The 26,195-nt window shown below is 31.8% G+C and overlaps 1 protein-coding gene across 1 annotated transcript in view; it reads left to right on the top strand.

The window, feature by feature from the left end:
• The window catches only part of LOC143225136 (neuroglian-like), a 42,578-nt gene extending 23,073 nt beyond the window's left edge, over positions 1–19,505 (top strand). The window contains exons 10-16 of the mRNA XM_076453997.1: positions 60–243; positions 568–690; positions 1,443–1,631; positions 3,328–3,459; positions 4,792–4,950; positions 6,843–7,056; positions 15,481–19,505. Coding sequence (XP_076310112.1) covers positions 60–243; positions 568–690; positions 1,443–1,631; positions 3,328–3,459; positions 4,792–4,950; positions 6,843–7,056; positions 15,481–15,694 — 1,215 coding nt within the window. The 3' untranslated portion in view covers positions 15,695–19,505. The remainder of the gene's footprint in view (positions 1–59; positions 244–567; positions 691–1,442; positions 1,632–3,327; positions 3,460–4,791; positions 4,951–6,842; positions 7,057–15,480) is intronic.
• Positions 19,506–26,195: the final 6,690 nt, after the last annotated feature.

Below are 26,195 nucleotides of genomic sequence, written 5' to 3'. Positions count from 1 at the left end.
TTATTTTAATTTACACAGACAAATGGAATTGAAATGTGAAAAGGTGTTTCTTGATTCAGGTTCGAACGTGGGCGATAGGTGATGGTCAACACTGGAGAGAACAGGATTTCTCACCAAATGCCACTGAAGGAATAGTTACTGTTCTGAAACCATTTGCAAAGAATTTTGCAGAAGTTGCAGTTATTAACCAAAGATATATTGGGCCACCTTCACAGACAATTACCTTCACCACACCTCAAGGAGGTAAAGTTAAAAACTTTAAGGTGGCTAGCATTACATCTTTTAAAAGCTATTTGCATGTGTTTTTTCTAATTATATCCAGATAAAATGATGAAGAACAAACAATTAACCTGCCTATCCCAATTTAAAGAAATAAAAATATAGTTATTAATCTAATTGCAACCAAGAGTTTGATGAACAGAATTTAGTTGTACTTTTCTTAAAGCTTATTTGTTACCAAGTGTCTTAGTTACACTGTATGCTGTTATTTTTAGACAAATCAAAGCTTCATCAGTTTGTTTTAAATGTTATATAGTCATTTGGTTATGTGCTTGGTCTTATGTATAGTTCCTGGAGCAGTGGCCAGCTTTAGTGCCTACCCATTAGGCATCAATTCCCTTTACTTGATCTGGAAGAAGCCTGATGAGGCCAATGGTATTTTAACAGGTTACAAAATATTTTATAGTGAAGGTAAGCGAATTTTTTTTTCTCTCTCTTTCAGGAATACAATTTGAAAATCTACTGTTTGTAACTCAACAATTTTATATAGGTAGCGTGTATCTTAAAAATAAAGTGAATAAGTAAAATATGAAATACATTGCAACACTTTTTTCTGCTTTCATTATTATACAAAAACTTTCTTTTCATGGCATCTATTATTTAAATAACTCATGTTTTGTGTAGTAATTCTTCCAGACAGATATATGCTAAAAATGGTCAATACTCTGATCAATACATTTGTTACACAAGAGATGAGTTTTTGTAGAATTCTATGATATCATAACAATTACATTTTGTTAAAATGAAAATAGAATATTGGTGAATGAAGAACAAAGTGACAAATTTGTAGTATTTATAAAAATAATTATGAGAAAATGAATGGAATAATATGAACATTAGATACCATAGAATAACTCTGATTATAATCAGTGGAATCACATGAATTTAAGGAAAAACCTATACTGTTGGCATAATCACCAGAACAAATTTAACTTGTGTTTACAAGTTCAACAACTTTAAATTTATATAATAGTTGTAAGAACAGGTTTGAATTCTTAAGTGAATACTTATGTTATTGTATATTACTTTAATTGACAGATTTTATGTTTTAAAGAAATCAGTGCTAGGAAATAATAGGGTGGGTTTATGAAACAAGCTTTTCAAGACAGAAATAAAAGAAAGTTTTTTCAGTCTTTAATAATTGCACTACAAATTATTTCCAGTAAATGGTACAATATTAGGAATAAAAAAGGAGCACCTGCCCCCTCTTTCCAATCCTGATGCAACCAGGCTTAAGTTGACAGGTTTAATACCTCAAACCAAATACAGAGTCACTATTCAAGCCACTACTCAGGTTGGAGCTGGAGAACCACGTTACATTGAAGTAATGACAGGTTCTGAAGATCATAAAGGTATATGTAACTGTGATTTCTTTTAGGAAACCATTATTGAGTGTCTGGGCATCATAGAGGTACATTTCATGTTTCCAGTTATGTTCCTTATGTTTATTTTGTCATTTATTGAAAGCAGTGTTGAATCAAACAGTCAGTATAGGTTGTTGTTGTTTTTTGTCTAAAACTGACTGAAAGAAAAATCATTGGACTTTACAAGCTCTTAACTCTATTTTCTATAATCATTACCATTATCAATTTGTAGAAGTAATTTTTATTGCTTTTTTAATTGAAGGTTAAACTAAATGAGCTTCAGACATTGTAAATTTTTAATTCTTTATTCCTGAAATTGTTGGTCAAATTTACTTATTTTCTAAATTTTGTTTCAGCACAACAAAATACAGACAACAAGAAACCATTTGGTTCTTCAAAGCTGTCCCTCTACACTAAGCCTCGAGAAAATCTAAGAACAAAACCTAACATTTATTTCTTCAAGAAATTCTTTATTCCCCTTCTAAAGCCTTCAAAATTACTGGCCTCCACAACTTTCAATGACATCTCATTCCATAAATCAGTCACTCTGCTAGAAAAATAAAACTGTCATAAATAAATCCCACCCTTTCTTTATCAAGTCCTTTCTTCTTGCTATCTTCAGAATAAAGCACAAAAACATCAGAGGCTTTTATCTTATTGATCCCCAGGTAACCTGGTAACCTTCAATAAGATCACTTTTTACACTTTTCCCAAGAGGAAATAACTTAAGAGATAAATAACCCTCCATCCCTTAAGTGTCCTTTATCTAAATTTCTACTAAAATGTTAATATTTTTGCTAGTTGAAAAAACCAAACCTCTACACAGCAGTCCAAGTGAGACCAAACTGGTGAATTGTTTAAAGAGATAATAACATCTTTTTATTTGTAATCAGTACACCTGTAAATAAAACCTCATTTCTAGTACTAGAAACAGAGAATTTCTTCAGTGGCTTGAACTATCCATCACTGTGCCAAGATTTTCTTCAGTCATCCTTGTTTTGGTTTCTAGCTATATTAAACATGTGATTCAAATTATGATAACACAAATAAATTATCTTGCACTTCTCATAAATAAAGATCATATGCCAAATATTTATCTATATAGCCAAGAATTTAATGTCATTTGCAAACTTTACTAATTTATTGCTTGTACCCATTTCAATATTATTTACATAAATAAGAAAAAAAGCAAAACCCCAAGCACTGGCCTATGAGGTATTTCATTAGCAGTAAGAATCCACTTTGACTGTTTTCCATAAAAACAAAGTTTTGCTTTCTCCCAACCAACCATTGTACAAACTAATTTGCTAGTCTATATTTAACTCCTGTTGATTTTTGTAGCTAATTTTTTATGTGATGCCTTATCATAAACTTCTTGTAAGTCTTAAGTCTACACCATTTCCATCATTCAGATAATACATAACACTCATCCCCAAAATAAAAGTTAACAGAACAGATTAGATGGGAGGATTTTCTTTCAGCTAATAATTTAATTTCTTTCCTCTATTAAAGACTCTGAAATCTGTATTGAAATAAAAATTCTGTTTAAGAAAGTTTTTAAAATGATGTATTTTGATTGCTTATCGTGAATTATTTCTCAATTAGCTAAATAGTGTTACCTTTACTTTTAACATATTAAATTTCATATAATTATGCAAGTACTCTATTTTTGTTTATTATATAGTTCCAGGTGTACCAATCTTTATTTGGTCACAAATTCATGATGATAAGGAAGATGTCATACTCAAGGTAACATGGTTGCCTGCACTTGATGACCACCTGGGTAGTCATTTCTTTGTTCAGTACAGGCTAAAAGGTAAGTAACAGTTGTGTTGTGTATGTTTGACTGAACTTAATTATCACTTTGATAGATGTTTCTTTGTTCAGAAAAGACTAAAAGGTAAGTATCAGCTTGACTGTATTCAAGATAACATGGTTGCCTGCACTTGATGTCCAAACTGGTTGTCATTTCTTTGTTCAGTAAAAATAAAAGATGAATAAGAGCTGTGTTGTACTCAAGGTAATATGGTTGTCTGTACTCAATGATCAGAACAGACTGAAAGGTAACAGCTGTGTTATACTCCATGCAATATGGATTCCTGCACTTGATGGTGGCCCTGATAGTCATTTCTTTCTGTAGTACAGATTAAAAGGTGAACAACAGATGTGTGTGGCTGAATCTGTTCTCTTAAAGTAAAAATCAATCTAATCTTTATTGAAATAAAAGTTTAGTTTATAAAAAAGTTTTATGTCTCTGCTTTTTATAATTAGTTATCAGACATTGTAGAAGAACAGAACAAACATATATTTGTTGTTTAGGTTCATACAGAAGCAATTTTAAAATACATCTGTACATTTTCAAGGCTTTACCATTACTTTTATTGCACCAATACATTTCATGTTTAAAAACTGGTTTTTTCATTCCTTTATCAGCTTTGTTTTAAATTTTTGGTCGATTTAATTTTGATCTCTAACTTTATGTTAGCAAATTTTATTTTGTCAAATGCATGTGTCCAGTAATTAATTGAAGTTTTTGTAATGATAGTTATTCCATATATTTGTATTAGAATTTTAGCATTTTTTTAGTCCTTAAACGAAATTTGGTTTGAGAATGAAATTTCAAGTCTCTTTTTAATAAATATTTGGAAAATTGTACATTTTTGTGTCATTTATGTTATTGTATCATTTTTAATTGTCTTGCTTCATTTCTACAGTTCAGTGTGTTAAAGTATCTACTAAATAAATATAAACCTCCAATTAAAGAAAGCTACTTATTTAGATCAAAAATAAAAAGTAACCTGTGAATAAGTATAGTTAACTAAATATATTGTTTTACAATTAAATGTTTAAATTACAGTTAAATTACACTTGCTGTTAGTGATATTTTCACTAATAAATCCAAAATAACCTCATGTGTTGAAAAGCTCAGGAAACTTAAATTAGCTGTTAATCCATAGAATAAGTTAACAATACAAAATAATCGTTGTAATAAAAATATACTAAAGAAAAATTCCACGCATAAAAAGAGACATCTTAATAATACTATTGTTCAAAGTAGGAGAGAAAAAAGAACAGAGTATACCTAACTTACAAAACAAACAAATTATAATTATTAGCTCTATTGATAATGATTTGGTCTAACTTATAGGAGATTCCGCCTGGACAAACACTATTTCTGAATTAGAAAATGATTACACTATGATTACGAACTTGGAAATGAATGCTGTCTACGAGTTAAGAGTTGTTTCCGTTGATGGCCCTTATGAAACTCCAAGTCTTATAGCTGAGGTAAAAATTGGAAACCATGGTAAGTAACATGATGTTTGTATAATACTGTTTTTATATTCCAATATTTGCATTTTGTTACGTCTGTTTCTGCCTGTTAAGATTTGTGGTTCAATAAAGTTCATATAGTTCAAGCTTTTGACTCCAGTATTATAAATGTAAGTTAGAAATCCAGTCATGTTTGTAATTTTGTTAGATTTCCAATTTGTCATTCATACATAAAACAGAGTTAATTAGAAATATTCAAAGTACAGAAAAAAACTTGTACATATTTCTTTTGAAGTAATAAATAGTCTGTCAACATTTCAATAATTCTTTAGCTTATGTAATGAAAACTGATATTATCTTTTGATCAAAGCAAGCTACTTACATAGATCAGAACTAAAAATTATTATACCTAATAATGAGCACAACTAATTACAAGTTTCAAACCATATCACTTATAAACCCAATAAGCACAACTAATTACAAGTTTCAAACCATATCACTTATAAACCCAATAATATTTCATGAGACTCAGCCAGTTTAAGAGATTTAGGTTAGTTCTAAATAAATATGATAAGCTACATGTACAGAATAATCATTATGGTAAAGTAATGAACATAATATTAGGTTAAAAGAGATTAAAAAGTTAAAGTAAACACTGTAATGAACATTGTATGCCTACACTGTAATAAAAGTTATATGTGGCTCAAACACTAACTGTCAACTAAGATGATGAGTCCACAAACTAAGATAATAATTTGTATAATAAAAACGAATAGTAACAAAACAGTTGGAATTAGTTATAATAAATAAAATAACCAATACTGTTAATGAAAGTAACCTTATAGAAATAATAACATATATCTAAATTGCTATTGTTCAAGGATCTATTGTATGACTTTCCTTTACATATTCTGATGTGTATTTTGCTTTATTTGTCATTGTTCAATTAATCAACAGTGCCTAAAGTTTCTTCTTTCAATGTAAGTTCATGTAGATAAAATATGTTCATGTTATAGTGAAGTAACAGAGGGCAGAGTGGGACATGATAGGTGAGTTGTTTTAATAGTGGGCTGGTAATGACCTGTTGCTTTGATTATGAAACATGAAAGAAAGCTTACCAACTGACACAAACATACTTAAACTGTGCAATTTATGTGAAAAAGGAACAGTCATATTTTGGGTCTTCTTTACATTTGAATCATTCAACATAAACGGCAGTTTATTTATACATACATATGTGCATATAACATTCGATATTCCACAGGTTTTAAGGCTAGCCATTACCCACAGTTTTTAACTAATATGCATATATTTCTTTTTATAATAGTTAGCAACTAGATTAGTTGCACTGCATTTATTTATAATTACAAAAATAACCAATTTGTGTTTATTGGTAAGTGGTATTGTTTTATAATTATTTAAACCCATACTCAGTTTTGAAAATATTGATTACAATATTCTGTTAAATTTTGTCCAGCACGTTTAATGGCCGTGTGAGTTAAAACAAACAAAAATACTCTTTGTGAACTAATGTTTGTTATACATTTCTGAAGAGTTAATATTTATTATGTGTAGTTTTATTTGTCTTGCCTCAGTTCAGAGAGAAAAAAAAAGATTAACATGAGATAATACAATAAAATAATAAGTTTGATAATGATTTAGCTGCTAGTCTTTAGTACAATAAGTATTATTTAAGTTTTACTTTTTGTGGGTAAACTAAAAATCTGAGTCATCTTGGAAAAATGGTGGCAGTTCCCAAACTAAACAAATCACAATCATTATAATAAATGCTTTAAAAGCATAATTAATAATTAATATATTTTATATGGTTCGTTTAAGAAACTTCTAAACACTTCTTAATGGTCATACACAAGAAATGGTGATATAAACTGGTCAATTGAAACATTCCGTTTCTTATCATTATAGCTGCTCCTTTCGTTCAACCAGTTGAAGAATCAGGAATACCTCTCTGGCTTATAGCTCCGGTATGTTGCATCATTCTGTTAGCTATTATTTTGGTCATTATCTATCTTGTCAGACAAAATGCAGGAGGAAAATACCCAGTATATGAAAAGGAGGTGGCATTAGGTTCTGAAAACAATTGCCTTGACGAGGGAGGCTTTGATGAGTACAATAAGCCGTAAGTAGAAGTTTTCTCTTGTGGTGTTTTTATAGATAATATAAACATTTTGTTTCTAAAACTAGTGGCTTGGAAACGTTTTAGTATTGTATTTTTTCTGTATTGTAATTCACCCCACCCCCCTCCACACACACACAAATATACACTGGTAAAAATATATGACATGTATTACCATCACTAACTATTAAAAGTTGTAGCATACTAGAGATTCAAACAGACTTACACATAAGTATACAGTAATATCAATTTTATGTGACATGCCTATTAGCGAGAAAAAGGCACCTGAGCAAATTCCGGCTAGGGTGTAATAAACAACATACAGCAATACTTGGAAGAGAACTTTATCCTTTAACATCCAAGGTAAAAAAAAACAAGGGGGAGAGCATCAGTCAGACATAAAGTGCTATCTGAAAGTTATAATATACATAGAGGTATAAGCAGTGAGACTTGCTTTACTTCACATGCATCTAAAGATATGTGTAGTAAATTTGTTGTATTTTTTTTACTAACATTTTCATGTCCACAAACAAGATACTCAGATTTTTAACATTTCGAAAGACTCCTGTCCATGAATAATATAGAAACACTTTTTATCATTATCAACTTTTACCCACAAACAATATACTCAGGTTTTCAATGTTTGGAAGACTTTTATTCAAAAATAATGTACTCACATTTTTGATGTTACGATAAGTCCATAAACACCGTTTATTAACTTATCACTGGTATGAAGACTTTTTTTTTCCATCAACTCACTTTCATCATGTTCTAAATACTAAAAATAATGTTCTTATTTCCTCATAAGACATATATTCATTTTAGTACTGTATTTTGAAGACCATGAAGAGTATATTCAGTTTTCACTATTATGAAACTTCTATCTAGAAACAGTATATTAATTTTCTTAATTTTTTGGAGACCACAAACAATACTAACTAATTTCTTATTCATATTAAGATTTAATATTGCAAATAATACATTCACTTCAGTATTGTTTGAAGACAGCTAAAAACAAATATATAATCTTTTTCATTGATATAAAACCTTTATCCAAACACTTGGTACATTGGTACTCAGAATAAATTTTGTTTATATTCAAGGTTTCCACTCCTTAGTTGGATCACCAGCAGCATTCACGATTATTGTATGCTTTCACAGGCTGTGGAAGCTTCATTTCAAAAGTTCCTGGACATTTAGTAACCTTAATGATGAGTCCAGGAGCTCTGCAGGTCCTTGAGTCACTACTGGTCATTCAGTTTGCAACTTTCTAACTATTTTCCACCAATCCTGTGGGATTTCCCCTTCTTGCATTTTGGTAGGATTTGAAACTTAGTCCAGAGTTATCTGAATCTGTTAGATCTGGGAGTAGTGAGAGAGAGACAGGCTAGTTCTTCAAAGTTTTATTCCTGTCAGATGTTGAGCCTATTCTGTCAGGAAATTGGTGTCCAGTCATCAATCTTCCTTGTCTATATCAATGCTTATATTCTCTAAGATTCACATGTTACTCATTCCTCAGTCTGTGTTGTTTTTTTACTGGGATTGTAGTTGTCCAGCTTAGTTGTAGTTAGCTCCTATTTGCAGTTTGTCTTTGGGGTGGAGCCCCATCACTACCAGTATTTGTGGTGCACAAGGGTCATGTACTGCAGTTCCTAGTTTTTTCCTTCGAACTAGCACAGTCTTCACAAGGAATCTGCCATATTGTATAAGTTTTGATTTTTCTCATCCCCTTCATTCCATCTTATTTCCATGAACAACTGGTTATTGCTGACAAGATCTCATCAATTTTTACCATCACATCCTCATTCTACATTCAAATACAACCCAGGTGGGCTTCCCTTTTAGGACTACAACTTCTATTCTTGCTCAAATTTCACATTTCATCAGTCTGGGTATTTTGTATTTTTCATCTCAGCTTTCAGCTGTCTCCCATCCTGCTCAATGCTATAGAATAGGATGCTATGCTTTTACTCATCTCTCCTTCTCCCACTACTCAGATGGTTCTTTCTCCTTTGCCCTGAGAACTCAAGCTATCCTTTCAGTGATCTTTAAGTGAACAAGGATCACACACACCTCTTTACTGATTTCCCCTGTTTTCTTAGTTCGGATCATTCTTTAATCTCAAGGGGTTTTTAAATTTGGAAACTACTATGATTTTAGTTTCTCTATTGCCACTTCATGCAGAGTTTCATTCTCTTCACGAATGCTTTGCTTTCGGGATAGGGTGCATATATCAACAGACAGGACTTCTAGAGTTTGTGCATGGATAAGAAAAATTCCCTACACAATGTTTTTGACCTTCTTGCTCTAAAACGGGCAATGCCTTGTAGTCTAGGCATCTTAATGGGTATATTGTCAGGCTTCATTCTGACTGTTCTGTAGTGGAGTATTATGTTCCTCATCAAGGAGGCATGTGGTTTAGGGTTCTTTATTTTCAAATTTTTTATTCCTTTCTTGGGTCTAGCCTTATCACCCTCCTAGCTTTCCATGTTTCATGGGTAATGCCTGCAGTAGTAAGTCCATTGTCTTAATTTATACAGATCCTCCAGACAGAATATATGTTGTATTGCAAGATTTAGGTGGATTGTCTTTCATTTTGAAACTCTAATTGGCAGGTTGACTTCTCATTATATCACTCAACTACTGACACTTTTGTTTCCAGTAGCTCATCTTTGGACTTTGGAAGTAGATGCTTTCTTTCTTAATAGGATTGGATTACCACTCTCAGCTTTCTCTCCTCTTCACATGTTGTCCAGTGTATGAAATATGACTTGTTCCAACCCATTGTCAGATCCTGTTTATAGCACCAGATTGTCTGCTACACCCAACTTACAGTTTCTGTGATCTTTTCTGGTGTGTCCAACTCTCCTACTCTTTTTTTTAGGAGGAAGCCATGATCTGATATGGTACACCCAGACATAGAAATTATGCTTTCTTTCACACAGTGTTTGGGTCTAATTTCTAGGATGACATGTACCTAACTCAGTTTCTGTTTAATCCCAAGATGAGCACTTATCAACCGTAATGACATCATATTGGCAACGTTATATGGGGAGGAAGTTGAAGCCTTTTCAATAACTGGTGTTAACCATAACTCATTTTTGATTTGGCTCTCTAACAGAGGTTTTTTGCATTTTCCACAATTTCTATTATTTACAGCAGCCTTGTCAACTACCGTTCAACATGTTTTTTTTAAGTCCCCAATACTCTCCAGATTCCTCACATTGTTTAGGGTAATTGGTCCCAAATGGATTAAGGTTATGTGTTCTTTTTCTACACCTGTTTGCAACCTGACTGTTATTTGCTATGTATCTCCTTCACATGGAGATTTTTTGTTGCTTCTGACCTACAGGCATCATCATTTGGTGTGATTTGTGCTGTTTGTCCACAGACCACTTTCACATTCTCTCTATGTCCTCAGACCAGTTCTTCTTACCCAACACTCTGTCAGGTAGGGGTTCAGTCCTTTTTCCAAGATTCATCTGCTCACTTCTTTTCTCTCTGTGTTTAAACAAATTTCAATCTCAGTCATATTCAGTAAGGGTCTTAAAGGTTTTGTTGCCTGCACTTGCACCTTTAGAGATACTAGAAAACATTTTTATTATGAGCTCTCTTTGAAGGCAAGGTATCTTTTGTGAATCATATTTAATCAGATTTCTGTTTTTTATGTTTTTTGCAGCCTGGTTGAATTGTCCACTGGAGGTCATTGTGTCGACTGGTATGTGCACCTCCCCTATATCTTTATCTCACGTTATCTGCTTCATGGGGCAGTCTCTTAATCTAATGACTTTTTCTACTCTTTTTTAGCTATCTTAACCATTTCTGCTAGATTATCTTGAGGGGTGAGTATTTGTAATTATATATTTCAGGGTCCCTTATCTTGTTTTCACAGGATCCCACTCTGTGGCAAGTGTTGCCCAGACAGGTGTGCTTTTATCAAACCAATTTCACACTAGCAACCACAATTTTACCATAATTATTACTAGTTGAAACAGGTCCTGTAGAAATGAAGTGTTCCATAAGACCACCAAGGAGCTCACCAGATGATATTACCATATTATGCTCGACCATCACTCATTGACTATCATGAGTAAAGCGAAATCAGATCCTGCCTATTCATGCCAATCATCAGGTTGAATAAATCAAGGTTGGTTTGCTTTTAAAAATTTATGAACTTTCTTCACCGATTCCACCGTTTGCAGAGCACTGTTTTTCAGGACTTTCCAACACAGATTCTACTAGTGGAGCTAAGGAGTCTTTACCACACTCAGTTTCCAGTCACATCCAAAGCCTTAGAGTGAATTCCTACATTTTCTAAGAGGGGTGAAGTGGGGGGCCATTCTACAAAGGGCCATGAATGTTTTGTTTTGTTTTGTTTTTTTCCCCTTGATATAACTAGGATCAGCACTAGCCAACATGGAAGCCTACTTGTAATACCAGTACAAGTTTGATGTTTGGCTCTCTGGTTGAGGTGTGATGGGCCTTCTTTTTGATCAGTATCAGTTCAGTACATTGTACATGGAAGAAGGTCCACTATCTCCTCATAATTCTGAACATGGAGTAGTCCCATCCTGGGACCTTGGTTGAGCATAATGTTCCATGTCCTCCCCTTAATTCTATGGGCAGGTGGAATGTTCCTTATCCACTTGACTGAGAAGTGAGGATGAATGTTCATAATTCCAGAATGGATGAGTTCTGTTCCTTAGGTTGAGAACCTCATACACAATTCTGTTATTATGAGCCTAGGGTGTTGCCTTTTGGGCTTCTTCAGGTGAAGAAGAAGGTTTGTCTGCTTCAGTGTTGCATACTTTCTCACTGTAATTCTAATGGTTTGTAATGCATCACTCTATAGTTACAAGTTGGGTTTCAATCAATAGTATATATTTGTGTGTGTGTGTGTGTTTCTGTCTGTCTGTCTGTCTGTCTTTACATTAAAGCCCAATTGTTCTAGCCATCACTGTGGGATGTAGGGACCAAGATCCTTTAATTCCAACCCCAAGTAGTGGAACCTCAGCTATGTGGTTGGACTATGAGCTTGTAATAATAATCACCCATGATACAGGAACTAAGTTCAAGGTGAATAACATACTTGTTCTTAATTTATTGCAGTTCCCTCTACTCTGGTACCAATCTTATCTTGGTATACCAGTCATTTATGCAAATGTTTTTTTGTATGGATACTGCCCTCACCAGCCTCTCCACCTTCTCAGTGTGGGCTTCTAACTATAAGTAGCAGTAGAGTTAAGTATGTTATGATAGTTAACACTTTACTAAACTGAAAATGTATTTCCATTAATACTTACCTCCACTGAAACTTTATCATCTTCTTTCCTCAATAAGAGCTAGTGTTAGATGATGGGATAAAGTCAGTCTTAAAAGTGATAAAATTATTTAAATTAGGTGTTTATACACAGTACCAGGATAGAAGGTGGGTAATCCATGCCAACTCACCTAGGGCTTCCTAGTTCATGTCATAAATTTCCTTGAAAAAATTCAAGCAAAAACTTCATTTTGGTTTATTCAGCCATGCGGTACAGCTTTAGGATTTTCTATGGCTGAATAAATCAAAATGAAGTTTTTGCTTGAATTTTTCAAGGAAATCTATGACATGAACTGGGAAAAGTTTGTTTGTTTTTTCTGGGTGAATTGGCATGGAATGACCCATGTGCAATGACATAGGTGGAGAATATCATGAGATAAATACTGCCAAGTACAGTTAAGTGGGGTAAAAAAGACTGGAGGAAAAAAATCAGACAAATGCTTAGCTGGGCAAAGAAGAATCCCTGGTGATCCAGTATTAGCTACAAGTGTCAGTGCTGATAATACATTTTCAATTTAGGAAAATGTTAACTTTGAAAACATTAAAACCTTCAGGTAATGAGGTATATATAAAAAACAAAAACTGATATAGAAATTACCATATGTAAACATATTGCAGTTTTAATATTTTTGTGAACAGTCTGTTAAAACTTACAAAATGATAAGAGTCATTTTCGTTTTCCAAATTACATAAAGCACAATATGCACACGTTTATAGTTGAGGCTAAAAAACTACAACTAAGGATTTGTCAATTCTAATAGATAGTGGTCACGAATACATTATAGAAAATTTAGAGAAAGTAATAAACCATTTGTTATCATTAGCAATTCCATTGTAAAGAGAAAACTAAAGACTTTGAAGTTATAACAATACAAACATTTTATTTCTGTTGATAAAACGTAAAGAACTTTCCATCAACTGTTGTGAGGTTTTTGTTTTTTGAATTTTGTGCAAAGCTACATGAGAGCTAACTGCACTAGCCATCCCTAATTTAGCAGTGTAAGAACAGAGGGAAGGCAGCTAGTCATCACCACCCACTGCCAACTCTTAGGTTACTCTTTTACCAACACATTGTTGAATTGACTATCACATTATAACACCCACATGGCTGAAAGGCTGAACATGTTTGGTGGGATGGGTATTCGAACCCTGCGACCCTCAGATTACAAGTCGAGTGCCTCAACCATGCCGGGCTGCGAGATTTTTTAATAATTATACTAAATGACTACTCTGTAGCGGTACACATAGAAATTTCTAGGACAATGTAACTCACATAAAGTTGTCATTGTTTCACTTGCAGAGCATGTCTTTTTTACATGACTATACCTTTGTACAATTTAGCCAACGTCTTTCAATAAATGCAGGAAATTCCAATGGGAGGTAACTTCAGCCAACAAGTTAGAGATTTGTATTTGTTTGGACTATAATTTTCATCCAATACAAGTCTTACTAAAAAAGAAAAAAGTATAGTAAAGCTTTGTATATCAGTCATACTTCTAGTAATATGGGTAATATTCTTATAATGAATTATCGAAGTTTTAAAGACAGAGCCAAACTAATTTATCTACCAGAACTTACTCAAGGAAAAACACATTTCTGTTAAAAACAAAAGACAACATCTGGACTTAGATATTAGCATCATTAATCTTAACATTAAATTTTACAGTTTCAATGAGATGAACACTTTAAACTTTGAAGCTGTAAACCTTCCATTTACAAATATTTCAAGTAAGCTGGGTTACAGTGTTTATTACCCACAGATTATGAGATACAATAGAATTTTTTTTCAACATTACAAAACATTGTGAATATAGCTTGTAAACTCACTTTCAGTTTCCACAAGTGAGATTTCTTATTGCTCATTTTAAACACAAATTTCATTCAGTTCAATGAGAAATGCAACAGTCTTATTGTTACAGGTTATGGGTAAGAAGTTTCACAGGACATCTTGATCTTTTATGTAAAACTTAAGAACTTTCACGTCTAATTGTGATTGCTTTGGATATTGTTTATGGTAGAAGTAAACCATTTTAGTGTATCATCCATATTAATGTTGTTATTTCACGGTAGTTTTATCATATATATTTGGTTATTACTAGTTATATAACATTTCTTTATATACTATTATGTTATGTGATTAGTTGTACTGGTTTTTGGTAATTTCTTTCTTTACCATATTAATGAGTGTTGTAATTGTTTCCTTTCTAGCTTTTGCAGAATATTTAACTGTATTACTTCCTGTAGCCAGCTTTGTGTTTGTGTGATGTCAGACGTTTAGAATGTTGTTTCTTATCGTGTTTAAAATAGTTATATTTTTATAGATGATTTAGGTATTTTTAAAATTTTTTATTTATTATTTTGTATCTTCTGCTTTTAGTGAATTATTGAGTGATTTTGTCAGTTAATGAATAATCAGTGATAATTTAGACAGTGTCTGTTGCTGTCCATCAGTTAGTCATTTCAGTGCTGTTAAAGTTTAAGAGTGTGTTTTGATAAAGTACCAAAGATGTGAGGAGTACCATACATATAAGAAAATTTAAAAAACTGAAATTGTTGTGTTAGCATCTGCTGTGAACTTAGACCTATCAGTGAGCACTAGCTAGGCTAACCAAAGATGTGGCACAAGAATTGAAGCTTTTGAACTTTGAACTATTTTTATACAAAATTATTAAACCAAAAGAACCTGCATAAAAATATTAACCATTATAGCAGTATAATTACTTTCTAATTTTGATGAAATTTGAGATAAATACCAAAAAATATTTTAAAATTATCTTAGTAAGGAAATTAAAAAGCAGTCATAGAAAATAATATTCAATCTTCTGATAATAATAAAATTACCCTTGATTGAAAACACAAGTTGTTATCAGTAACTTAAACTTAAGTTGTAGACTGAGCTTTTATATGGATTTCTTCTTCCATTTATCTTGGTTTCAAGATGATATTTTAGGCTCAGCAATGTCTTGAACCTAAGAAAAATGGCAAGGGAAATTCTTAGAAAATAAATTCATATGTTGAATATTCTGCTTAAATTCACCTTCAAAGAAAGTGAGCTATAATTGCAAATACTTGGATATTACAGGCACAAATTAATTTTGTTCTATCAGTTCCAGTAATCACCATCTTCTAAATGGTAGTCGGGTATCACTAGCAAGTAGCCTGGCCCCTCCACTGAGTGAAACTGATAGCATGGCAGAGTATGGTGGAGAAGGAGATACAGGCAAGTTTACCGAGGATGGATCTTTCATTGGTCAGTATGGCAAAGTCAAAAGTCCAGAAGAAGAATCAGGATTATCAACTCCTGCTTCTCCACTTGTGTGATACTTCCTTCTCATGTTCATGAGTCTTCTCACATACTGCTGTTTTAAAGTGTTATCTTTATAACAAAAACAACTGTTAGATTTTAAAACTGCCTTCTAGCATATCACCACAACATGGAATGAAAACACAATTATAGTGCAATGTTACATTATGTCATTCAAGCTTCAAAGTGCCATTGTTGAGGTTTCAAGTTCACAAAAACTGTGACTAGTATATTTTTTTTGTCATTTATGCAACTAGAGAGCATATTCATATCTATATAATTTATAAACAGTTGATAGACCTGATTACAAAAAAAAATTAATGCTTACATAGATTAACTGCTAAGTATTTTATTTTTGTATCCAATTTTATGCATTACACTAATTTTAAATTGTATATTAGGAACAAGGGTGTTTTGTATTTGTTTGTAATGGTATCATAGGAAATTGGAGAAAAACAAGTAATACTTCATACCCTAACATATTGTTCTTTAAATCATGGAGAAAAGTGTAATGTTGTATATTATTTAATACTTTAAAATATAAAACTTTTAACTGAAAAAATTCCTTTTTCCATGTATTTGTACTTAAAGTATTCAGAAAGCAAGCAATCAAAAACTGTTGCTTTTTTGTTATTACACACACTGTGGAGAGACAGTTTATTATAGAATCTGTTTGTTGGTGAACATTAGTTTGAAAATGTTCAGACATGTTCACTTGGCCAATGAGAATTTAAGGATTAGATTAGCCTTTAAGATTATGAAATATATTCATAACAATTAACAATATGTTTGAAAGAGCATATTAATTACAAGATATCTAGACAAGTGAAAACCAAGAATATTTTGGGTTCCAACAGATTGCCCTTCAGAATTTCTGTCTGCATGTTTCAAGTGTTGTATGTTGTAATATAAGGTATTGAATAACAAGATGAAAGGAAATAGAACAACATTTTTCTCTAGGTTTACATTTAATTTTTGTTTTCATAAACACACACACACACCTGTCTTCGTTTTTAACTTTATACTGAAACCTCTGTTTCAATGGTCATGGTATATACACATATAAAAGTATCATTAAGTCCACAAAGCTGGCTGGTCCAGATTATGGGTTATTTTAATGTTGACAGTAATATTTCTATAATTTCATTACTTTCTAGTACCTGTCCCATAATTATTTTTTTAACTACAATATAATTATATACAAAACACCATCTAGTAAAAACTGATAAACTAAATATCCACATACTACAACAGTATTTTTTACAGATATAATCTCTAACCCATGCTTTTATACTAGGTATAAAGTTGTGTACTGCCTAATATTTTTTCTATTTTTTCATACGTCATTATACAAATTTAACAACTGTGGATTGGTGCAGGAAGACTGAACTCATAAAGTTGATAAAACAAATTATTATGATCTCAAAATTGGTCAAGGTTCCTGAAAACCTGCAAACAAATCCACTGCACACACTTATTAAACTAGTTCTGATCACATTATGTCTAACAAACTCAAGCAAGAATTCATGTACACTGAAAGACAAGTGGTGGAACACTATGATGGATGAAATTGGAAAAAGAAAATGTAATTTATAAGCAACTAATAAAAACTTGAAAGCTCTTCTTCTAGATGGTTTGTTTATAATGCAATTACTCAACTTCAGTACTTACACTATGTAAAATAATAAGATCTAAGCATCATAGTTATTTTCCTTTTTGAAATGTATGATTTTATGGCAGATAAAACAGAAAATCCAAAAATTTTAATGCAAAATGGTTTTTAATGTTTCATTTGCTTCATATATCTATATAATATTCATGTACAGTTTACATTATAATATGTTGTTCTTGATGAAAACTGAAAATAATTAGGTTTTCTGGATTCATGTTTCAAAATGCTGTAAAATTATACAAGAGAAAGTAATACAGAGTCGTTACAGATATTTAGTTCCAAAGATTACAGATAAAATGGTATTGCTTGAAACTGTTTGGGTCATACTTTATACTTATTTCAACAGAAAGAATCTAATATTTACGAGGCTAAATAGCTAAATCTACTTTTCATACTCAATGTCAGTGACAGTATTCTTAAATTTAATCAGTAAAACCCCAGAATATGTGCCTCTCATTGTACCTTAACTTATTTTAACTATGTTTAAAGGCATAGTTACAGAATGCTATCCATAATAAATATTTGAATGGATAATTTGTGGTGTATATCAAATGTTTGTTGTTTTATACACAGAAAAGTTACTAGAAATCTAGTATTAGTCACAACATTTATGTCCTATAAGGCCTTACTTTATAAAAGATAAAGGTGCAATTACAAGTATAGTCCGTGTCAGATAATTTGGTATTTTATCACATCTATTGCATTTTAAAGTTGTTTGTACGTTTCTCCATTTTTTTTTCTCCAATTTTCATTAGTTACTATTTTATTTCAGAAAACTGTATTCATTTTCTTGGAAAATTAGTTAGGGGTCAAAACATACTGTTCTTTTATAGTAAAATACTAAAACTTGTATAAAACTTTGTATTATTGAAACATAAAATAAAAATAAAACATTAAATATAATATATATATTTAATTTAATATTCTTTGAAAAAAATTAAAATTATTATCTGTTATTAAAAATCATAAGAAAATGAAATCATAAGTAGTTGATATAAAGGCATACCTTATAGTAGTTCTGGTGAGAGATAATCACCTCAAAATAGGTTTTAACTACCTGCAGTAGGCACACCACAAACAGTTCATTGTATAGCTTTGTGTTTATCAACAAATAGACAAACATTTTTAGATATATAACTGTCAACTTACTTCTTCCTTTGGTTTTCTATCTATTCATTCAATTGAGGTGAATCTTGTGAGTTTTCATCACACTACACAGAACTTGAAAGCCTCCTACTTTGCATAAGATGAAAGTTTTACTGTTAGTGTAACAACTTGCTAAACTGAACTAATAACAAATTTTATTCTAGTTGCTTGTTAGAAAACCTGAAATGATTTATTAATTTTTATAAGTCATTATAATTCTACTATAATCTTGAATATCTTTCAAAGTATATAAGATATTCAAACAGCTCTATCATACATTATGGATATCTTGTATAATGGCTTTTAGCAATATCCCTAAATTCATCTTACAAAAATTTATTTACACTTAAAAATATATTTTTTTTAATTTTTATTAACAAAACATGTAGAATTGTAGTATTTATTCTGAAATTGCTTATATGAAAGTCTAACACTAATCAATACAATATATTCTAAAAGTTGTTATATGGCTCATTAAGTCATTTCTATACAGTCGACTGTATCCAAGTTTAGTATCATTTAAACAGGTTAGCAAGATTTTAAAGGCATGTACCCTATCACATAATTTATGTTAGTATCTGTAATGTTGGTGATTTTTTATGAATGGATGTACTTGTATTTTTGATTTGCTTAAATTATTCTTTCATAAAAAAAAATTTTATTTGAGTCATACCCAGCCTTTAGATACATTTTTCATGATTTGTACCTGAAGTTTTAATCAGGTGATCTTGGAACTTAATCTGATCTTTAAAACTGTCGATGCTATGTTTACATTAAAATTATAATTCATTGAAAAATATAGATATATGTGTAAAAATTGATTTAAACCTTTATTAAAACAGTAATTTGGTTCTGTTCATAGTTAGAACTCTTTTTTGTTGTTTTTTTTTAAATTTATTTAATATTCTATGCATACAGTTTGCAGTTGTACAACAATAAAAAGACAGAAATATATTTTTGTATAGTTTCAGCATAAAACCTTTTTTTATTAAAAGTATTAAAATTTTTGACAGAATGTTTGATTCCTTTATATTAGAGTTATTGCACATGAACTGTACACTGCCCCAATGAAAACTAACTTTTATATCATAAACTTTAGCAAAGAAGAGGGTATTATACAGAACAATTTATACAAACTAAAGCCATGGATATAAATATTCATCAACATCATCAGTGGTTTTGAGATACTCCAAATCACAATAATTTTCTTAATATGTTACAGTAACATTAAAATTCCATGGTTTTCTCACAAATCTCAGTCATTTTAACACATAAATGGCTAGCATATATAGAGAAGAATTTACCCTAGCTTCAGTCTTTTTCTGATTATCTTATATAATAATTTAACACTAAAATCAACTTGAAATGATCAATATGGAAGCAAAAAATGTTATCGACAATTCTGAAGATGATTGTGTGGCATCAAATGCTAGTGGATACAAGCTCCAAAGAACATAATGCTACTATTGGAAAAATGTTGTGATTGTAGTGATGAAGAAATGAAAGCTTACTTATCAAAAAGTGGAATAGCTTATAACATGATTAATCTTGTTGTTAGGACAAGATTATAAATCTTTACAAAGAAATACCAAGTCCAACTATATACACAAAGAGAAATATTAACATAATTATTTTACTTGTGAAGAAAAGAATTGTGAAAAACATAGTGAATTGAACAACCAAGAAAGAAGAACTGGTGCTATAAGAAAAATAGAAATTACACTATACAACAAAATTTTTACTTTTCCTTGTTCCTGGGCAGAAAGTGTTATTTCCAAATTGCTTATGCCAAAAGTAAATGGAAAATCCCTATTTTTCTCCTCAAACTTTGCTTTTATGACCTGGGTGCATATAATGAAAACGTGATGGGAGGCTATATTTGCGAGCTGATACGTGAAAGTGATTTACATTACAGTCACAAATCTCAAAAAACTACTCACTTGTAAACATTTTTGTATAACTTTAGTATAAATACATGTAAATCTTGATTCATATGTTGTTTTATTCAGACCTTACGTAAATGAAAATGTGCAAATTTGGCTGTTTTTACTTAGAAAATAGGGTAATTTCTAAATTTCATTATCCAGGCCACAAAATAATGGCCATTTTCTGTACTTTTACAACATAAGCAATTAAGAAATAACACATACTATTCAGGTACAAAATTTGTGTTACATAATGTTATTCGATCCTAATGAAATGAAATATCTCTAACTGTTTTAGAATACATCTGTAACATGGTATATTCAGATAACTTTTCTAATTTTTAATGTATGTATTCTGCATGTAGTTAATAACATCTATGGTAATCATATATTGAAAGATCATAAACAAATTGCATTTTTTGTTTGTGATAAAAAGACTATATAGTATGTATAGCAGTACCTATCCCATAGAAGTTTAACCCTGACAATGGCATGTAGCAGATTTGATAATGCCAGAGAAAGATGTAAGCTGAAGACACTCGTGATCCGAGGGTCGCGGGTTCGCGCCCGCGTTGCGCTAAACATGCTCGCCCTCCCAGCCGTGGGGGCGTATAATGTGACGGTCAATCCCACTTTTCGTTGGTAAAAGAGTAGCCCAAGAGTTGGCGGTGGGTGGTGATGACTAGCTGCCTTCCCTCTAGTCTTACACTGCTAAATTAGGGACGGCTAGCACAGATAGCCCTCGAGTAGCTTTGTGCGAAATTCCAAACAAAAAAAACAAACAAGACAAATCTAATCCTATTTACTGAAAATACCAGGGATGCATTCAGTGTCATTTTCACAGGCATCAGTCAACTCAAGGATTTTTACATGAGAAACAAGAAATTGAGACAAAGGTTTCATGTATTAACAAAACATGAAGTACTTGTTTATTTATACATTTATATTTACAATAATATACTTGCCCTCCTTTATAATTATTTTTCTAATAATCTAAATACTCCTTTCAAGTTTACTACAACTTTAAGCTGAAACTACATATAACTTACATGAGTTGAGGGTTGTTCTATTGTCTATGAGGTAGACTGCTCTAAAAACTCTCAGCTGCTGTCTTACTCTCTCAGGTATTAGCTCACTTATTGTGATTTATACCCAACATTTATTTAATTTTTTCTGATGTCATCTAGCTTATTGACGTGCAACAAGTGCATGCCACTTACTCACCAATAAACTTACGGTCTTGAGTTCTTACACAAAAAAACACCATATTCATAAGGATTGCATCAACGTGAAGATATTGACATGCACAGTCCAAGAACAATTTTGAACAAGGACTTAGACCTACACATGCTCATTTTGACATTCTGTTGTGGTATTTTTACTTTGAAACTTTTCCCCAAAAAGTGTTTGACAGAATTTTTCATAGTAACAGCAGAATTATCCAGGAAAACTACAAGATTCTTGTAACTAAAATATTTATATGGGTGTTCATTTCCTTGTATGAATAAATAAACTGGATAAACTTTAAACGAATGAACAAAGGAGAAGGAAATATCAGCATATGTATGCACTATCGATAAAGTCTCCATTCTTGGTCAGTCACCATTCTACTGGCAGCACCAGGATAGTTTCGTTGGGGGACTGAGGTAAACTGTGGAGGGGCTTCCCAAAATGACATCAATATGAAGTATAGATGGTAATTTATAATAATGTAAATACCAAGGTACATTTCAGAAAGGTGTGCTATTTTGAACTGCATTTTCAATGCAGTTTTCATTGGAAACTCATACTCTGATTAATAATTCATTATTACAAATGAGAAATAATCTGTTTATGAAAATATGCGTATATGTAAAAGAGAAAGTTCACCTAAATTCCAGGGTAGTGATAATGCAAAATTACACGGCTAATTAGGGAACACAAACACAGCTTTGATAGGGCATGTTGTAAAACTGTGGGTAGCTAATGAGAGTGACCTGGTGGGGGAAAGGGGTGACGTGCGGCTGGCATCTGGATCTCGATCGGGCTTAGCCGATCGTTAGCCGTACGCAGAACGTACACCATGGTCAGCGGCTCGGGGATCATATGCTTAAGGCGTTCGAGGCGGGAATCGCGCGTTCGAACAAAGCAAACCCGCGGCCTGAATATTGAATGGTCATAGAAACACCAAAGCAAAATATCTAAATTGAAGTTGACCTTCACAGAAAGGCTGGTTTCTTCATAAGTTCACATTATTCATACAGGCCAAACTGTGATTGTGATATTGTTCTTATTATCATAAGTGTGACAAGCACCTGTTACAATAATGTAACTACTACATTACATTAAATTAGGCACTTCTAAATAGCCGAATGACAATTTCAAAATTCATTCTAGAATTGTTTAGAAATATTATTTTGTCAGTTAACATGTAAGGTTATTATCTAATCATAAGTATAACATTAATTGGATTGTAAGTCACAATTTTAAGTGTATGCCACAATCATCAGTACAATTTTGGATGGCCGATACACAATGCAAAATGATCTCACAGAGGACACAACACCAGCTAAATGCTTCATAGTTTTGACCTATACAAAATACACTTGTACATGCATGCTATGTTTTATTTTTCAATAAAATATAAATGAAATTAATGGGTAAATACCCGTGAAACCTTGGGTTTATCAAGTAAAATCCCTGATGATCTGTTGTAACTTGAAATCAACGTGGTTGTCTAATCTTCGTTAAGGCTCAAGATAGAATGGCATTACACAGGGAGCGGCAATACAGCGCATGAGTTTCAGTGTATTCAGTACGTTGCTGTGGGACACATGACACATACTTCCGTCTTAATGAAGACCTTGAGTTCTACAGATCTATGTCTCTTTGATGTTAATTGTTAAGCAACAACGACGATTGTATTTTCCATATTTTATGAATATATGTACGTAACAATATTGGGGGGCTGAGGGGGCTTGGCTCATTTGGGGAGGGGGGCTCAAGCCCCCCTTGGCGCCGCCACTGCAGCATTCTTGATCTTCATGTTTCCTTTTACTTGGAATTAAAATTTTCAATACTAAACATGAACAAAAAAGATAAGGTCTTTGCTGTAGAAAAACTGGACCAAGAAATTATGCTTATATTTCAAACATTATCTCACTTTCTTTGTTCAATAGACAGCATTACCTCATGGCCTCTGTTTCCCTGATTGCACTGGTCAGCTATCAGCCATCATAGTTTGGCCAACAGAGGACATTCCAGTTCTAATTAGATCAACTGAGGCTCAAGATACAAATTGAAATACCGTGTGGGCTGAAAATATCATATACCAAATGAACACAGAGTTAAGGCAATTAGATTAAGATAACATTAAACATCTTTGACCACATGTTGCTGCAATGAAAATCCATAACTAGTTAATAATTTTCAAAACTCTACCACGATAGATGGTAAAAGAGCATGGTATGCTTGCATACCACACTGTCACTGCTTGCTCTTTGGCTATTGGTCTCATTAGTATGTGTTACTAGCTTGGAGTTAAGGAGCTGTCATTAACTGTTTCAATATACATTTATGATTTTACCCAGATATTTTAAACTTATCCTATATCTTCATTACAGAGTCTAGCCTTGAAATAAATATCCTGGCTAATTATTTACTAGAGAGACATGATAAAATTGGAATATATTTATATCATCAAGTGCTTACTTAGTAAATCTTTTTTCTTAGTTTTCGTAACTACTAAATATTTCCTAACTCTGAAACACCTTAATATAAGCATTGCAAGGAAACCATACTAAAGTATTTCCATTATATAATGGTATTTTGTCTTTATGTATTATTACAAAAATTGACTTTTAATCATTTCTTATATGTTCTTCTTTCAGTGATTTTATGTACCATCAGAAAAATGTGACTATTGATAGGCAATTAACCACAATCTGTGTTAGATGCTCTATTAAAATACATGTATACATTTCAAGCAAATCTAAAAAAACAGAACCCGAATTTGGGATTTTTGTGACAGGAATACATCTTATGTTTACAATATTAACAGATATATGTAAGAACAATAGGTCTGCCAAAATAATTCAAAATTAAAGAGAGACAGCTGTACTGAACATGATCCAAGGGCTAGGAAACAGTGGAAGCAATATAACATATTTGTGATAAGTTCTTTAGATATTTAAAGCTGGACAAGAAATTACTGGACTGGAAGTTGAGCTTCCAAGTAAAATGTCTCCATATAAAGATGTGCCAATTTTTCCACTAAATATGCTTTCACCAAGTCCTCTATCCCAATTCCACATTGTCCAAATTTGGGAAAAGTAGTTGTGATGCAACATCAGCCAGAAAAACAGTGAAACTTCTAAATTACAGCAGTATCAAATGTGAATATACAAAGTTTCCAATTTTCATACTATTTATATATCTATATACACACACACAATTTTTTTTTCATTTTTAAATGAAGTCCAAAAGTTTTATTGTGGTGAATATTAGTGTGTGGTAAACTAAGTATCAATATACAGAACTAAATGTATTCAGAAACTATTACGTAATTTTTCGTGTATAAATACATAGGATACATATAAGTACTCCCAGTCAGAGTGTGCAGCAGAGAGTGATGTGATATTCAGATACGCTAATTCTACAATTCCTAGATTATCTAAGTCAATAATTATTTCTATTCTACATGTGCATATTCAAGACAGATAAACCCTCAACTCATACTAATTTGTTCAAGTCTCTATAACAGTTTCTGAAATGAGTATGACACCACTCAAGAAGGTCGGTTTACAGATTTACAGTGCTATAACTTTATGTAAAATTCTCTGCTATGGACAGAACGTATACATCTCGCTGTGTAACAGTGCACTAAAATTGACAAACTCCAACAGAATATCGTGTAAAATACGGCTGAGCCTTGCAAAATGGACACTGTGGTATGTAACCTTTCCTAAGCTAGAAGATAATACCTATGCAAACCATAGAAAATATTCTACCAGAAAATATATGAATAAAGAAACAAATATTAATCTTAGTTATACAAGTTGAAAACCATGTAACTTGACGATATCTACAATAATCAAACTCCCCTTTCCATATCTCACACTTTTCTTAAGCTTGAACCTTGAAACTAAATGTTAAAACGCCAGATTGTAAGTTGATATCCTTAACCACCTCCCTTGACCATAGACATGAAACACGATACTTATAGGAAAACAACATTTGGAATTTTATTCAAACTATAGGATCTAACAAATAAGTAAGATAAATATATCTCAAAATAAATTGTGACAAACTGAAACAAAGTGAAAAGTAAACTGAGTAGTATTAAGTAAAATTTTTAAGGTTACAAAATAAATGAAACTAAACATGAAATGAGACAAAAATAATAAAAGAAACGAAATACAGAATGATACAAAATCATGAAATGTATAAAAATTAAAAGCACCTCAAAATAAAATATACCCTTTTGAAATTCTACTCATTCCTTATATTTAAATAATTAACTCAGAGAATACCAAACACAAATTTTAATAAAATTATACTTTTGCTTTAATATTAAAACAAACACAAAATTAAAAAATAAACTGAGTATAGTTTTTATATTTATGTAAAGGTGGTAAATCAAAATAATTCAGAATGACAATTCAAACTGGGCCAAAGTTGATACAATTAAAGTAAAACCTTTGTATTTTCATGAGAAATCATTCCACTACAAGTGTCAGAGAGACAAATTCACTAATAACAGGTGATTCAGGCGGGAAATTTTTTGGTAGTCTACAT

The sequence above is a fragment of the Tachypleus tridentatus genome, chromosome 9 (assembly GCF_004210375.1).
Source record: "Tachypleus tridentatus isolate NWPU-2018 chromosome 9, ASM421037v1, whole genome shotgun sequence".
NCBI classification, from domain to species: domain Eukaryota; kingdom Metazoa; phylum Arthropoda; class Merostomata; order Xiphosura; family Limulidae; genus Tachypleus; species Tachypleus tridentatus.
This window is presented reverse-complemented; position numbering and strand designations above follow the sequence as displayed.